This window comes from Crocodylus siamensis, chromosome 2 (assembly GCF_052110815.1).
Source record: "Crocodylus siamensis isolate JL-2025a chromosome 2, ASM5211081v1, whole genome shotgun sequence".
In the NCBI taxonomy this organism is placed as follows: domain Eukaryota; kingdom Metazoa; phylum Chordata; order Crocodylia; family Crocodylidae; genus Crocodylus; species Crocodylus siamensis.
The window spans coordinates 253,752,728-253,770,184 of NC_143396.1; the positions used below are offsets into that span (position 1 = coordinate 253,752,728).

At 46.4% G+C, this 17,457-nt stretch overlaps 1 protein-coding gene across 3 annotated transcripts in view; it reads left to right on the plus strand.

Annotated features, from left to right (window-relative positions):
- IFT43 (intraflagellar transport 43) overlaps positions 1-17,457 on the plus strand; it is a 70,345-nt gene that overhangs the window by 10,705 nt on the left and 42,183 nt on the right. For all 3 annotated transcript variants that reach the window (XM_090033738.1, XM_090033739.1, XM_090033740.1), the window contains exon 3: positions 11,528-11,595. In XM_090033738.1, coding sequence (XP_089889864.1) covers positions 11,528-11,595 — 68 coding nt within the window. The remainder of the gene's footprint in view (positions 1-11,527; positions 11,596-17,457) is intronic.

A 17,457-nucleotide genomic window follows, 5' to 3' on the forward strand; every position in this document is an offset into this window, starting at 1 on the left:
GCCACATGCCTCCCTCATTGGGGCGCCTCAACTCTTAAACACACTCTGGGCATTGTGCTGCATTAGGCTTCTTGCCCCTCACATTCTCTCCCCTGACTGGGGTAATTTCTCCACACCCTCACTGGGGCTTTGAGGCTTGATGCCCCTTACACCTCAGGTGGCTGTTGACTGGCAGAGAATGAGGTCCAGGCATATGGCCCACTCAGGCCTCAGGTGTCTGGTCAAGTACATGGGCCTCACTCATATTTAGGCATTGGGCCTCAGGCTCTGCTGGCCCCTGTGGTGTCACCCAAGCCTCGTGCTTTTCTGCCAGGGTGTGCTCCCTTAGCCTCAGTCCCTGCTGCCTTGTTGATAACCATGTGGAGGGGAAAGGCTTTCTGGCATCCCATCCTTGCCTTTCACTGGGGAGGCACAGGTGTGGCATTTTCTGGAGACTGCCTCACCACTGGCAGCCCCACCACACCATCCTCCCCAGCAAGGTGTAGTTTTAGGTCATTCCCCAGGACCAATGCAGGCCTAGGTGCCCTAGTCTTATTCCCTCACTGGGCTCCTGGATGTTGAACCTGGGCTGCTTTCTCCCCTGGGCCCTCTATTGCAGCCTTCATCTCATGGCTTCCTCTCACTGGCCCCATCTCTCTCTGACCTGTTTATCAGATTCCTTCCGTCAGGAGGTTGGGTCATCATATTGGTGTGCTGACTGCCTATCCTCTCTTTGGCAGTGATGTCCCGTCCCATTGTGTCCATCCCCCCCCCCCCCCAGTCAAAGGGACCTTCAGCCTGTTTCCAGCTCTAGCCTCCAGGCCAGTTGGGGTGCCAGTAGCTCTCCACAGTCTTGGCCTGCCCCTCGCAGTGGGCTCACTTGCCCTTCAGCCTTTTGGTCCTGGCCCCCTTGCTTTGACCAGTCAAGATTCCCTGGCATCAGTGCAGTAGCAGCTGACCTCCCTACTCAGCAGGCCCCACCCCCGCTTGGGCCCCACCATAAAGCCATCCTTTCATGAGCCAGCCTGGTGCCCCAGAGATCTTATATGAGGCTTAGCAGGGAACTCTTCAATCAACTGGGCTCATCTGAGCCTCTGGCTTCAGTCACTGCCAGTTCTAATCAGGGGCTTGCCTAGCCCCTGTGTAGGGGCATAACTCTTAGCCCCTCTTGCAAGGCTGGCCTCGCTCTCCCACAGGCTCATAGCCATTTTCTCAGGGCTTGGAACCCCCTGGGTCCCTAGGAACCTCCTCCTTCCCCATCAATCTTACCCTTGACCTCCAGGATGTTCCTGGGAGCAGCCGATCTCAAGCTGGGCAATGTTACCTGGTAGCAACTGCCAGCTTGCTCTTCGGGGCCTGTTCTTATACTGCTGTTGCTCAGTCCTGCTCCAATCAGGTGGCTTCCTGGCTGTCATGTGACTGCCTGATTGGCTCTGCAGTCACCTGTAGGCTGCCTCACAGCCTGCTCAAGCCCTTAAAGTGACAAGCACCCAAAGGTGTGCTGCCACACACCTTTCCCCTTAAAATCCTTCTGGGGGAGGGATGTCCCTCTGCCACTCCACTTCTAGGTTCCTCTGATGCCTGCACAAGTCCTTAAAGTGGCAAACACCCCAATGGTGCTCCGCTACAAGCAAGTAGTTGGAAAAGCTGGACATGTAAAAGTCCTTGGGTCCAAACAGGATGCACTTGCAGGTTCTGAGAGAGTTTGCCAATGTGATTGCCTCTGGCCATTATCTTTGAAAACTTCTGAAGATTGGGAGAGGTCCTGGATGATTGGAAAAGAGCATATATCGTGCCCATCTTTAAGAAAGAGAAGAAAGACAATTTGGGGAACTGCAAACCAATCAGCCTTACCTCAGTCCCTGGAAAAATTGTGGAGCAGGTCCTCAAGGAATCCATTTCTAAGCACTTGGAGGAGAAGAAGGTGATTAGGAACAGTCGGAATGGATTCACCAAGGCCAAGTCATGCCTAACTAACTTCACTGCCTTCTATGATAAGATGACCGGCTTTGTGGATGCAGGGAGACCAGTAAATGTGATATACCTTGACTTTAGCAAGGCTTTCAATACAGTTTCCTACAACATTCTCGCAAGCAGGCTAAGGAAGTACAGGTTAGATGAATGGACTGTAAGGTGGATCTAAAACTGGCTGGATCATCAGGCTCAGAGGGTAGTAGTCAATGGCTCAATGTCTAGTTTGCAGCCAGTATCAAGTGGAGTGCCTCAGGCGTTGGTCCTGAGGTCAGTTTTGTTCAATATCTTCATCAACCTCAAAGACGGGATGGAATGCACCCTTAGCAAGTTCGCAGATGACACCAAGCTGTGGGGAGTAGTAGACATGCTGGAGAGTAGGGCTAGAATTCAGAGAGACTTAGAGAAATTGGAGGATTGGGCCAAAAGGGGTCTCATGAGGTTCAACAAGGACAAGTACAAAGTTCTGCGCTTAGGACGAAACAATCCCATGCACTGGTACAGACTGGGGACCAACTGGCTAAGCAGCAGCTCTTCAGAAAAGGACCTGCAGGTTACAGTGGACAATAAGCTGAATATGAACGAATAGTGTGCCCTTGTTGCGAAAAAGGCTAATGGCATACTGGGCTGCATTAGTAGGGGAGTTGCTAGCAGGTCAAGGGAAGTGATCCTTCCCCTCTATTTGGCACTGATGAGACCACATCTAGAGTACCATATCCAGTTTTGAGTCATGCTCTCCCCCACCCCCCCCACGACCCCAACCACCACTACAGAAAGGACGTACACATTGGAGAGAGTCTAGCGAAGGGCAGTAAAAATGGTTAGGCGTCTGGGGCACATGACTTCTGAGGATAGTCTGGGGGAACTGGGCTTACTGAGTCTGGAGAAGAGAAGTCTGAGAGGGGATTTAATAGCAGCCTTCAACTTCTTGAAGGGTGGTTCCAAAGAGGATGGAGTTTGACTGTACTCAGTGGTGGCAGTGGTTTTAAGTTGCAACTTTCTCATGAGGAGGGTAGTAAAGCACTGAAACAGGCTACCCAGAGAGGTTATGAAATTTCCATCCTTACAGGTTTTTAAGATCTGGCTAGACGGAGAATTGGCTAGGATGATATAGCTGGATATGGTCCTGCTTTCAGCAGGGGATTGGGCTAGATGACCTCTTGAGGTCCCTTCCAACCATAATTTTCTATGCTTTTATGTCTCAGGGGTTAAGCACGGGTCTCTGGACTATTCACACAATGGGAGTTTCCCTGATAATCAGAAAATAAAGCTATGGGCTTAACTCCCATTGGAACTAATTCCATCCCTGTATACTTCCCTATATCAGTGGTTCCCAAGCTGTTTAACACTGATTTTTAAAGTATTTTAAAGTAAAGTAACCTGAGATGACTTCCTCGCCTCTTGAGTCAGGGATGTTATATGCTGTGATTTGGGGGGGGGTGTTAAGATTTGCTTTAGGAGGAAGCAATTTCCACTAGAAACCCCCTCATGTAAATAGTAATTGCCTTCTTTGGGGTTTGAAGTAATAAGAAAGTTAATGTTACGTGTGTAAACAGCTTTTCAAGGGGAAAAATAGTTAGGAGGTGGCCCATAGGAGTCTGACAGACCAATAAGCGGCTTATAACTCACATCTGTAACTTTCTTATTACCTCTGTCCATCATTTAAAACCCCTTTCTGAGTAAACTGTGAATGGAACCCTAACTGTGTAGCTGTAGCATATTTCTCCCTTAGTCATTGCTAGCCAAACTGAAATACTTGGCTTATTTAATCATTTGTCCAGAGTTGGCCCCTTTATCCCCTGATCGCTCATGTAGCCTTTCTCTGAACTCCCTTTGGGATGTACTGAGTGTTACAATCTGCACTCTTCCTGTATTTGGTCTGTTTCCCTTCTGTGGATTGGAGATAGTTTGTGGGTGGCTGAATTAATATTCGGTCATGAGCATATGTGCCATTGATGTCAGCGTACCTGCTGAAATCTTATCCTGCAGCTGTCTGCAGCTCCAGGACTTGTATTGCATCCCCTGGCAAACCTGCCAGCTCAGCTTTGAATGTTTGCCAGTATATTCTCCTTTGGCTGCACCTTCTAAAACTGCCTGGGATGCACAGCCAAAGGATGCGAGGTTGCTGAATGGTATGATGAATGGGCTGTCCCACTGTTTCACTTAATCTGGAGAGGCAGATTGGGCTAGAGAAGTGAGAATACAACTTGAACCAGGACTTGGGGGTTCTCTTCCTGGCTGTGCCATGGATTTGCTGTGTGACCATGACCCAGTCATTTTGGTAGTCTGTGCTTTAGCCTCTAATTCTTAAATAGGAGGAAAGAGCTGTGGGAATGAACTAGGCCCAGATCCCCAAAGAACTCTAGGCCCTTCCCCCAAAGCAGAAACCACAGTCCAAAGGTAGGTACTGAGGCTCCCCAGACAGGGCACGAGGAGAGCTGGCCACCTCTGAATGGGATCCACAGAAGCCTGCAGGCTGATAGTACAGTGAGTCTGAATTCCTTTCCAGAGCTTAGGCACCCTACTCTCTCTCCACTTGGAGTTCAAAGGCAAAAGTCCTCTCCTGAAGGCAAATACCTAGGTCTCTTGGTTTGAATAATGGAGCAGGGGTTACTACTTTCCTCCAAGGGCTTGGACAGAAGAGGAGTAGTGATGACACTACACCTTAATTTATACAACAGTCAGTCTGATATTTAGGGCATTCCGTTGGAAGGTGAGTGATAGGTCTGAATTAGACATAGGAGACCTGGGCTCAGTTCTTTCCTGTAGCTTGGAACTGAACTCTTCCTCTAGCTTGGATTGATATGGCATGGCTGTCACCATGCTTTGTGTGGTGCTCAGCCTAGCGGGCAGAGTCGTAGGTGTTCTGGGAATTCCTCAAGCAATAAAGGTGAAGGAATGGCTAGTTTCTGGATCCTGAATAGTTTAGGCATGAGAATGGTGTTCAGCTGCTCGGCTTCCTCAGGTGTGAGGTGCTTTTAGGTGTGCTCTAGAGCAGTATGTTAGGCACTTGGGGAGTTTTGATGTCATACTTAGGTGCCTCCAGCCTTTAGGCAGCATTCGCACATGGGCTTTCAAAATCTAAAGTCGGACACTGCAATAATTGCGTGAATCTAGCCCCTGATGCTTATTGAGCTGTTTGGATGTGAATAGTGCTGCTGCTTATTGTTCTAAGACAGGGATGTCAAATACAGAATAAGGCATAAAATATGTGAGGGAGGGAAGCGTTTTAATTAAAGCAGTTCTCTGACAGCCACTCTAATTAAAGCTGCTCACTATCACGTGTATTAAGGCCCCATGCATTTTAAAATGACTGTGGGACACTTTACCTAAAACTCATTCAGTGAGGTTTAGATAAAGCACCTCTGAGTTTTAAAATGTGTAGGGGCTTAATGCATGTGACAGTGAGGTGATGCTGAAGCGTTCTAATTAAAACATGGAGTGGACTTGATTAATTGAGTCTGCTCTGATGTACTGTAATTAGAACATAAACAAGCGTGTGTATAGGTAGCCAATGGGTTTGCATTAATGGTGCTCAACCTTTTGGTCCTGCAGGCTAGATGAGTGGTGCAGGGGTTATCTGTGGACTGGATTGGGCCCTAGGAGCCCTGCAACAATCCCTCCTGCCCCCTTGTGGCAGGACTGGGTCCCAGGGGTCTGGCACTGCCCCCTGCACACTGTGATTGGGCCCTGGCGCCAGGTGCTGCCCCTACCAAGCCCTGCATGTTAGGATCGCATGCCAGATCTAGCATGGAGGGTTCCTGGGCTCCCCGTGAGTCCAGAGATGTGGCAATAGGGGTACAAGTGCCAACAGTTCCTGTTGCCAAATTTCCAGACCCATGGGGAGCCCTGTGGGCTGGGGGTCAAGCACTTCTGGTTTATGTGAATGATTTAAGGGTTGCTTATCTGAGTAGTGTTTTGCAGGGTTATGGCCTTTATTTGGAAAGTGGAACGGTGTTGTTTTCCTGGACCCCATTCTTATTCTGCTGTTGTTCTGTGCACTGGGTTCCAGACTCTGATCAGCTGTATTCTGATCCCACCCAGTAACTGTTCCCAACCTTTCTCCAATCCTAGGTGTTGGCCCTAAGCCACTTGCTCCAGTCTAAATTACAGAAGTCAGGTTGAGATGATTTTGAGCCCCCCACAGTGCAGTGGGCTTATCCAATGGAGGATTGTTGTTTATGTGCAGAAGCATCCATTCTGTGCAAGGCACTTTCCAAAGGCTCCTTGCTCTGTTCAGTCATGATTTAAGAATCCTGTCTGGTTCCAGTTGGGTATCTTATGATCCTTTTTTATTTATTGTCTGTATTGCAGTAGCATTTAAGAGGTCCTGGCCTTCGTGCTATCTAGCAATCTGCATTCCTCCCATGAATTTTGGCTAATTGAGAAGCCTTCAACTAAGACTGGTTCTTCAGAGCCTGAGGAATACTGCCAAAGCTTTGCACTCCTTGATGTGTTTTGGGGGGTGGAAATTGCTAGGCACCTTAAAGAACCTGAGAGAGAAATAAATGGCAGCTCCAAAGCTCCATTTCATGCAGTCATCTTCAATTGTGAGCCCCCGTTAAGATTTGCTCAACAAACATGTTTGTCACAGGTTGAGCTGAACCTCCCTGCCATGTCCTAGGATCTCAGCTAGCTGTTTGGAATCTGTAACTCTCTGTTCATGGAAGAGATGCACATGCCAGCAGAAGGGGTCAGCATGCGTTGGTCTACCTGTTCCCTTTTGAAGTGGACTGGGTTTTATTTCTCTGTGGTCCTCTGGTTGATAGTAAACGTGCAGGACTCCCAGCCAGTCCTCTGGGACTGCTCATCTGGAAGTTGGCCAGATTCTTCAGGAGGAATCTGAAAAATGCAGCTGAACTTATGTTCCCTAATTAGGCCAGCTTCCTCAATGTGAGCCCCAGCACTGTATGGGTAGGATCTCCCCAAGGCCTTGTGTTGCCTCTTTCTTGTGCACCCCAAGTGGCTGGGGATTTATTTTTAGCCTGCTGAGGTCATCTGCTGGTCCTTTAATGATGTATCTCCTTACTCTCACCAGGGCAGTGTTGCTATTCGGTTATGTTTCCCAACCTTCTGGTAGTATCCTTCCTGCTTGGCCACTCTGACTGCTGGGTTGCTCAGCAACTCCCTGGGTGGGGAAGAGGGATGGACTCTGGGAATCCCATGGGAAATAGTTGTATTAAAGTTTTTTTCCACAGATTTATTTCATGCCTGGAATGCTTTCATTTGAATGAATCTAAGGAGCTGACAGAGGGGTAACATGGGATGGGAACTAGTGCGTAGCCCTGTGAAGGAGCAGGCTGGTTGAGGGATGTTGCTTTACAGCCTGCATGGGTTGAAGGGGCATTGTTATATAGACCTTGGATGAGTAGGGGCTCTGCCATGCAAGCTAAGGTTAGAGGAAAAGCTGTTGGCAAGCATTGTTGCATAACTCCCCATGTGTATGCAAGATGCAGTTTAAGACAAAATGCTGTATACTTAAATATGAGTACTTTACTTATGACTCTGTTACTGTTCAGTTAGTTCATATAGCTGAGCCTTTCAGCTGTTTTAAGTCCTGACACCTGTTGTGCAGTACAGATTGGCACTTTTCTATTGTGGTAGATGGTACCAGACCATTTAGGGCTCCAGAGAAGGCCCTGGCCATCTTGCTGTACCTGAGATCCCCATCTCCCCAATAAAGGAAAGTATCTGGCTCTAATGACAGGAGTCTAGAGGGAAATGGACTCAGCAGTGTTACTTTAGGAACGTAGGACAACTGGAACTCCTTGGAGGCTGTCTCACGGACACACCTGTGCGGCATTCCTAACAATGGGCTTCATGAAGTGAGGGCAGGTCCTGGCACAGCTCCATTGCTGTGGGAAGCTTGGGGAATTGCCTTTGGCATACTTGAGAAATTGGTCCTTCCCTGTATCTTGTTCTATGTGGTAGTTGTACAGACCAGTTTCTTTCTGTGGCTGCCTGAAGGCATCAGAATTACTCTTTGTGATTCTGGTGATTATCCAGAACTAATTCACGAGGTTCATAGATTCATAAATGCTAGGGTTGGAAGGACCTCAACAGATCATTGAGTCTGACCCCCTGCCTAGGCAGGAAAGAGTGCTGGGGTCAGATGACCCCAGCCAGATGCCTATCCAGTCTTCTCTTAAAAACCCCCAAGGTAGGAGAGAGCACCACCTCCCTTGGAAGCCCATTCCAAATTTTGGACAGTCTTATTGTGGAGAAGTTTTTCCTGATATCTAGCCTAAATCAGAAGTCTCTCTGTGGAAGGGATTTTTCTTTTATTAACTATAAAGCTAACTTATTGTAGAAACTGAAACTTAAGCCTGGCTCTGATTCTCTTCTTCTCTTCCTTTCTGTGTTTGTTGGTAAATAAATACATGGCAATTCCATCCCATCTAAAATCTTCAAATGCTAGCCTGTTGGGCAGGGATAGGAGTAGGACATGGCACTTCTAGTGAGTGAGGAAAGTCTACAGTAGACCGTTTCTGTGCCCCGTGACAAACACTGCCAATGTCATTTGAGTCTGTTTCCCTACACAGAATTTGAATTTACCTGATGAAGGTAAATTAATCCACATCTTCTATCCCTCCTAAAAACCTGTTTATGGGAGGAACGTAACACATCCATAACCTGCCTCTGTAACAGTAAGTGACTACTGAAGCTTCACCTGTTCTCAAGTTCCTGAACAGCAGCTTGTTTGTTTTACATGAGGGGAAAAATACCCTCCAGCAATAGAGAAACAAGCTAAGAGGAGACTGGAACCCTTTTTTCCTAAGTGATACAGGAAATAGAGGAGAAGCCATCTGGAACTGCTGCTGACTGGCAAGGAGGAGAAAGTGACCACATGTATGAAGAAGGGAGCCAGTGAATACTTGCTGCTTGAATTCAACATGGTGAAGACTGGGGATTCAAAGAATAAAGCTAATACATGTAAAGGAGTTAGGGAGGGGAGAATCCCATGAACAAGGTGCAAGTAAGGAACTTCCAGTGAAGAAAGAGGTTTGGGGAATGCTTGATGCCTTCATAAAGACAAGACACTGAATTCTTGTGGGGAAAAAAATTTAAAGGACCAAGCCATGAACAATATGGACTGAAGGTAAAAGAGTTTTCTGGGATGGAACACAAGTTTACAGTTTAATCTTGTAGAGAGAAGCTGAGGGTGGCAAGAAAAAGGACTATTTAATGCTGCCAAAACAGTTAAAGGGAGTAAAGGCTTGTATGTGTGTGCGTGTATGTGTGAAGAGGTGGGTGAAAACATGCTAAAATGTCATAACTGGCAGTGCATGAAAGTGAAACTGGGTGCTCATTATTTAGAAAACCAGGCAATATTTTTAGATGCTGAACTTTACCATGGGCCCTTTCTTTTGAGTCTTGGCCAAAATGTAACAGGAAGGGTGAAATGTCTAGAACTGAATTTGTCTAGTTACACCAGACCTGTGAAGTTCTACCTGTAGCGTCATTTGGATGTGGTGTTCTTTCCATTTTCTGTCTCAAAGTCTGGCTTGAAACTGCCAGATCTACCTCAGCAATAGCTATATTTTGGTGATGCATATGACCTGATACTTACATTATAGCTTGTAAAATACTTTGAGATTTTGGCATAAATGATTCCAAATACATGTAAATTTATTATTACTCAAGAAAAAAAATGCCCATAGAATTCTAGCCTAATTATGGAACTTTACAGACCAAGTCACTAATCTTCAGTGGATGCAACTATAGTTAATCTTGGAAGAGTCATCAGAAGAATTGGCTGTGGGAATATGTGAAGGGTTCATATTTTGGACATTAGGAGCTATGTGGCCTATGTGCACATTGGGGAGAAACTGTAAATTGGATGAGACAATGAGATTGAATCCCAGATACATAATGAAGTCATGTCCTGGACAGAAACCAGGAAAACATTTTCAGAAGTATCCCAATTGTGGGTGCCAAACGTGAGGGGCTTTGCATCTGAATGTTGACTTTTTTTTTTTTTAATTTTTTTTGATGGTGTAGGGTTTAAACCACAGTCACACCATTTGGGGTTTGGGTTTAAAGTATTTTGTCTCCTGGACTCTTTGGCAGCATATGTGTAACTCATTGTACTCATGAGCCATCACTGCCTGTGGTTGTGCAGGGAACAGTTGTAAGGCTGGGTGTCTGGTGGATGTGAATGGTAGGCTGTGTATGAGCTATACAAGAAGCAGATTCAGGGTTGTGCATGATTAGAGAGGGACAGTTGTTTGGGGTGGGGGAGTTCTGTGGTGGGAGTAGGGTTGCATGTGCACACACACCCATATGTGGTGTGTTTTCCTCTCTTTCCAGGACTCTGGGAGTGTACAGATCAACTGAATTCAAAATGCTCCTTTTTTGGCACTGCAACCTCTTCTCTGGTTTGGCATCTTAAGAATCTGGGGGAATCATTTAAAGATCAGAAAACTCCATTCACTTGGGCCCCTGAAGGGATCACATTCTGTGACATGGTCATTCCAGTCGACTGAGCTCTGTCCCCTGCGGATGAGCCCATATATGGAGGCCATTTCCTGGTTTCATGCTCCCTGGCTGTCCCTCTGCCCTCCTGTGCTCCCTTTGCTGAAGAAAGCTGGTATTTTGGGACTTCAGCTCCTGCCTCATTCCTGCTCCCTGTTTATTTTTGGAGAGTGACTATTTTTGCTCCTATCAGGGAGCTATGCGGGGTCACGTCCCCTCTTTGCAACAGGCAACGGCTGCCCCTGGCAGACTCCGTCTGTTTCCCACACTCACAAACAATATTTCTGCTTCAAGAAACAAACACTGGAGACCCTCAGCATGGGGTTTACCACCACCACCACCACCACCTCTCCTCATCTCATGGCCTTGTCTCAGGCTAGACCCCCACATGCGCCCCACTTTAAAGAATTTCCAGGATTCCCCAACCCACTCTCTTTCTTAACAAAAGTTCAGGGGTCCCAGAGTCCCAATCCCACTATAGCCCAAGGGCCAAGGCACTCTCGGGGTTATTGTATCATTTTCACTCTTTGCTAGTGCTTGAGCAAATCGCCGTGGCCCATTTGCTGTTTCAGGATATTTGAAGTGAGCTCATTTCCTCCTTGTTATGTCCACTTCTATACGTCATACAGATAGCTTGGGCCTCTGGTGAATGAGGTGCTTTATGCTCCTGGGTGCAGAGAGTGTCTTCTTATGGCAAGGGCAGAAGAAAAAATGCTGGTAACAATAGTAAGCTTTGGATGTGCCTCAAAAACCTGGAGAGAAAGCAGCAGCCACAGCCAGAATGGCTGCCATTGGCAGTGTTCCTTGGGTAAGAAGGACCACAATCTGGGGCATGTGAACTTGAAGCTCAGCCAGGTTACTGGTTAGTTTGATATATCTTTTGCTTTAACACACCTTTTCAACCTTCTCTGCAACATTTCTGCTCCTTGTGCTTTGTGAAACTCTTCTAAATCCAGCCTCTAAGTTTTGGGCTGATGCTTCTTTTTGGTCACTGTTTACAGAGGTCGGCTTAAGTGAACCCCATGTCTGCGTTTCCCTAATTGGACTTAGGTATAACATGTAGCTTCAGGTATAACATGAGTATGGCTTTTTTTCCTTAAAGGGCCCCCCACCTAAACCTGCACGCCGGCACGGAGGTTGGGCAGAGGATCCTGTAATGGCACCTTCCAAGTGAGTACCAACGTCTTTATCAGGGTGGGTTTGTCTAAACATCATCTATTGGGTCTTGCTGTTGCAACCATAAGAGCAGTGTTCTCATACCTTTTGGGCTGCCCTTTTCATAGCTTTTTGGATCCCTCCAGGTCACCCAGAACAAAGTATCAATTCTGCTGCGGACAGCTTGCTAACTCCATATGTCCTGCTCTGCCTGGGTCTTCAGATCTGTGTGTAAGCAGCGGCCATATGCCTCACACCTGCAGGACATCCCACACCTACCTCTGCTCTTCCCTATAGCATCTTTAGGTCAGTGGTCAACAGCTTATGGTCCACAGGCTGGATATGGCCCGCAGATTCATTGGATGCAGCCTGTAGATGTAGAGCTTCAGAGGCAGGGGGCTTTGGCTGCAGGTGTTCTCCTTGTGATACTACAAGGATGAGCAGTGGTGACAGCTGCGTCCTAGTGCCTGCCTATCCACTTGCACCTGACTTGGGGTGGGTTATTCTGGACCAAAGATAGAAACATGTGCCCCTGTTATAAGCTGGTTTTGCTTTCCCTGATTTTGCACCTTGAAGTTGTAAGTGAGGGCTTGAAGGGGTGGTTTTGTGGATTCCTTCAGTTAATGAGTCCCTGTGAGCGTAACGAATGAAACTTGATGACCCCTTTTAGTCTTATATTCCTGTGTTTCTCTATGAGGGGAGTGGAGAAGGAGTTAGAGACAATTTCAAGGGGATCTTGTGGCTGGCTGAACTCTTACTAGGAGAGTATCCCACTGGTGAATGGGGAGCTCCACTGGTGGGTAGTGTATTCCACAGGAGGAATCGTATTTTATGGTCAACCTTGGAGACAAGAGTGAAAATGGTCAGTGTGGGCTTGGTGGTGGTGATGGGATGACAAATATAATGCCTAGGAACAAATCCAGGTGACTACAGGCCTGGTCACCTTTCTCTGAGGCTCCCTGATTTGTGGGAAGTTTACATGTGTTTCTTTGTGGCCAGGAGGAGAGGATATCACATTCAGGGTCCTTCTACAAATCGTGTCCCATAATAATGGGGACAGTCGAGGATAAAAATCTAAGAGATCAGGGAAGGAAGTGGGGATCAGTGCTGCTACAAAATCCAGTGCCATTGCTTGGAACTGACTGGGGATATCTGGAAGAAAGAGAAGATCAGGCTGTAACAGGAAAAAGGAGGCATCAGAAAAAGAGTGATTTCCATCCCCAGTGTATAGAGGGATCTTTGTAAGAGGCCTCCGGTCTTCTTGCAGGACCAAACAGCCACTTTACAGAGACATACTGGTGAAGAAGAAGAGCAAATTGTGTTATTTTCATTCTCTCCTCAGCCTTCCACGTTATGATTATAGGGTCATAGGAAAGCCAGGCTGGACCTTGCAAGGCCATCTAATCCAGCCCCCTACTCAAGGCAGGATCATCCTAACTAAACCATCCCAGCCTGTTGTCACCAAGCACAGGCCTGGATGAGAGATGGTATGATTAGTCACTCAGGCTCTGACCCACATGAGCCTGGAAAACAGCACAGATCCCTTATGTTGTATGAGCAGTATGGTGTGTCTTTTCCCAGGATGCTCACCATTACAGGCATGACCCCAGTTTCTTTTGATAGGCCCCAGGCAGCAATATTATTTCTGCAGCACATTACACATGTTTAATGTGGCAAGTTCTTGGCCTGAGCTACTTCCTACCAAACTAGGCACAAATTGGACAAAAGAGCCAGACAGAAGATAAAGAGGGGTGACCCATATTTGTGGGAGTCCTGGTTAGCCTGGCATCTTCTGCCTTTGCCTTGAGTAACATGCCAAGATCTAATTCAAGTGGACACTTGGCATGATCTACATCTGAATTAACAGCCACAAATAAATATTTTGGCACAAATCCTAGTGAGTGTCAATTTTGAGAGGGTTTATTCTGTGTTTTTAAAATATTTTTTAATCAAAGAATGGGCAGGAAGCATTTAGACAATCAGTTCCTTGTCATTTTTTTTTCAGTTTCTCTTCAACTGCAGAGCCTCCAAATACTATTTTTTCCTTTCCACCTATTTAGGCTCTCTGAGCTTGTAGGGCTGTTTCCTCTGTGACATTTCCCAGCCTGTTTGTGAAGAGTCTGAGTCATCGGCTGACATCATGTTTAATTATTTCTGCTTTTGCAGTGTTTTTCTATGTACAGCTTTGGTACCGACTTGATAATTAATTTGAAATCCCATCTAGTTACAGTTATACCTGCATGAATGTAGATCATGAGTATAAAGGTGCTTGTATTTTGGCCAGTGTAAGCATTTCTTTACTAATATAACTGAGCTAACACTGAGGGGTTGCATCATTTAAACTGAATGGGTTTTTGAGTTGAGGAAGTTAAATCAATACAAAAAATGTATAGATAAGGCCCTCAGAAACATTGTTTAGGAGGGGAAAACGGGATGGGTCTGCGTGCAGATTTTTGTCATGTGGGTGTGTTGTATATCAGTTTAGCAATTGCATCCATTCATAAAAAGGTCTTGTAATACTTTATATAGTGCTCTGTCCCCTCATGCAGTCTAACCTCTTAGTTCTGTTTCTGAATGATGTGATACGGTACACTGGCATCTTGGATTTTCCTGCAGGGACACTAACTCCTTTCTTGTTACAGTACTAGTTTTGGGCTCACTGGCTTGAACTAATCATTCAAAATGGTCTTTCCAATGTGATCACCTGGTCCTTGTCAAAGTACATGTTCATCTGCTATCTTGTTTTCCATTTTCTAGTATCCCTCTCAAACCTCCCTGGTCTCATCTTTCTTAGATTATTTATGTGATTAATGAATATTCCCACCATATAGTTGGGTGCTTCTGCAGAACCGTTATTATCCCAAACTGTTGCAAGACGGGAGGAAGAGAAGACTTCTGGTTTTCTGTATGCTGCTAGGTCACTTTACAAATACTTTGCATATATAGAGTGAAGGACTGCTAGGGTCTTTCATCATAGGCAACTGGTTAAGGGGTGCATGGGGGCAGGGGGAGGGGGGGCTGGTGTCCCCCCTAAGGGCTGACACCGACAGTGTTGGCAGGGCTGGTGCCCCCTCTGACAGGGCCACCACCATCAGCGGCTTCTGTGGGTGGCTCCCCCCACCCCCAACTCGGGAGGCACCAGTCACTTGTGTCTTTCATCATGGTTTATAAACATTTAACAAACCTCAGTCACATCATTCTTAAGAATCACCAAAGTGACATGCTTTACAAATTAGGTGGCAACGTATCAAACACAAAGCAGTTTCCTGGAACTACCAGTCCTGTTGTGAAATAGCTATTCTTTTTAGTGGCCCTGTTTTGTTGATGGGGAAACTGTCATGGAGAGGTTTAGTGGCTGAGGTACTGAGCCCTGCTGCTGTAACTAGGAGGCAAAACACCCTTCCGGCATGTGAGATCATTTATTTTTCTTACAGTGGGATCTCTGAGTTGAGTTTGATGTATTCATTTTTATGCAGTACATGCGGAGACAGACAGATGGAAGGAAAGCAGCTTTTCTTAGTACCGGCCCAAGTGCTGGTTATTCCAGCCCCATCACTAGAGTGACAGGGATCATCTACATGGGTAGATACTGTTAGATGGATACTTGGGCCCTGGTTGCCAGCTGGCAACACACACATAGCAATGAAAGCATGATAGGTTTTGCTGCAGAAACCACTCTCCAACCAGCAGAGGGAGCCCAAGCTCTGTTCTGAAAGCTGTGCTCATGCCCTAGGTGACATCATTGCTGACACTTGAGACAAAGTAAATGGGTTATTGTTGGGATGGCTTGTGCATCCTAAGGGAAAAAAGAAGTGCTTGCTAATGGGGAAAAGGCCAGGCTTCTGGCAAAGAGCATTTAGTTTTGAACCTCTGAAGGGTCCACAGAAGAGAGAAATTATCAAAGAAATGAAATAAAATAAAGTATGGCGCTTACCAAGGTCTCTCTAAATCAAATAGCTGTCATCCCAAACCAGGACACTTCTTCATAGTCTCTTCCATTACTTTCTCCATTAATATCTGTGCTTTTGCCCTTCCTTTGTCTGGAGTGATATTTGAACATATATGTGTTAACCAGAAGTCAGTCCCCTAAAATGTGACCATTTCCGCAGCCATCCCCACAGTGTTGGTGCATAATAGACATGGCTACCTCAAGAGACCATTGTAAGCAAAAAGAAAAAAAGATGTTTTCATCAAGAATGCATTTGCAGTGTTTGCATATGTTTATCTGCTGTGTTGTATGAATGGAGGAGGTTACTGCTGGTGGCCTTTCTGGGACAGGGCTACTCTGGGCTGACCAAATCTTCTTCCTTCAGAGTAGTGATAAGCATGTCCTAGAGAGAAGTGAGGGAAGGTCATGCTCAGGAGCACAGACATACCAAAGGGTCCTGGGGCAAGGGGTGGCAATGTAATATGTAGGATTGCATGTGAGAGCAGCGGGGAACCCCTAGATGGCCCTCATGCCCCTAGTACTGCAGCAATAGTGACATGACCAGAGTACAGATAGGATTTTGAGTTCTGGAGAATGGGCAGGGGCAGTGTTGGGCTCTGGAGCTGGAGGGAGATTATTTAAGAGATTAAGGTTTTGCGTGATTTGAGGGCTCTAGAGATAAGTCAAGTTAAAATCTCCCACTACAAGATTATAGAGTTTAAAATATCTCTGTCCTCTCTGTATGAAAATGGCCCTTGAGAGAAGCTAGTTTATAGGATCTCTGACGGTCCCTGTTTTATGAGCAGGAATTGTAAAGGGCCTGGCAAGGGGGCAGGTCATGTCATTTCTTCCATCGTCTATTCTTAGTCCTTGAAATAAAACAAGGGCTTTCCTGTGGTTCTGCCATGTTACAAACTAAGCATGGCTCCTGGCTGTGGGGAAGCCTGCAACATTGCCCTATGTCTTGCTGCCATCTGTTGCTGTCCTCAGTGCAGAGAGTGCAGGCACAGAGGAGCAAAGTGGCCGAGTGAGGGAGCAGAACTTAGAAGGAGAAGCAAGGAAAGGAAGTCTGATTAAGTTTTGTCTTGAAGTGTCTGTTTTTGGGTTTGTCCCTGCATTGATCTGCAAGGGAATGAGGCAAGTAATGGCCCCTTGGGGACCTTCAGGACTTTCCTCTCAATGTCAGCCGTCATTTTCAATCACCCTCTCCCTCCCAGCCATTAATTTTGGCCCAGGATCATGGGGACTTGTCCATCTATCACTCCTAATTGACACTAAATGATCTGTCAGTTTATTGATGAACGGCAGGAGTGGAATTGTCACAATATATTTTACTTTCTAACAACTCCTCCTGACAATTTTACCTTGTCCATCTCGCTCTCCTCACATAAATCTCCATTGGCCTCTCATTCCTTCTCTTGGGCTGTTCTGGTGCCAGCCGCCTCCACACCATCGGCACGCGTCAAGGACATCAAGATGGTGGTAGAGCTGCAGTCTGCCGGCCCAGGGTGGGTTTTTTTTCGCATTTTCTTTTTTTCTTTTAATAGACTGGATGTTCCAGGAATGCTAACTGAATCCGGCCCTCTCGCCTCCCTGACATAGCCAGCATGGGGCTCTCTTTGTCTCAAGCAGTCAGTTCTTACATTTGGACTCAGTAAACAGCAAAAAACTTAAGGGCAGAACGACTGCCCAAGCCCTTGCCAGCAGTGCAGTGAAGAGAGATTTCTCCACTTGAATGCAGCAGAATTCCCAGTTACCAGGGGACCCCTGCAAAGGAGAAATCATTGCACTTGTGTCCTTTTCTCCTTCTTTGCAATAAAGACAGAAGACTGATAAGGTTAGGGGAAAGGGAAAGGTTTTATTTTTTCTGTTGATTCTCTTTCTGTTAGTCAAGTCTTCAAACCTGACTTTCTTGAAACACATTCTGGATGACTGCAGTACTGTTAGAA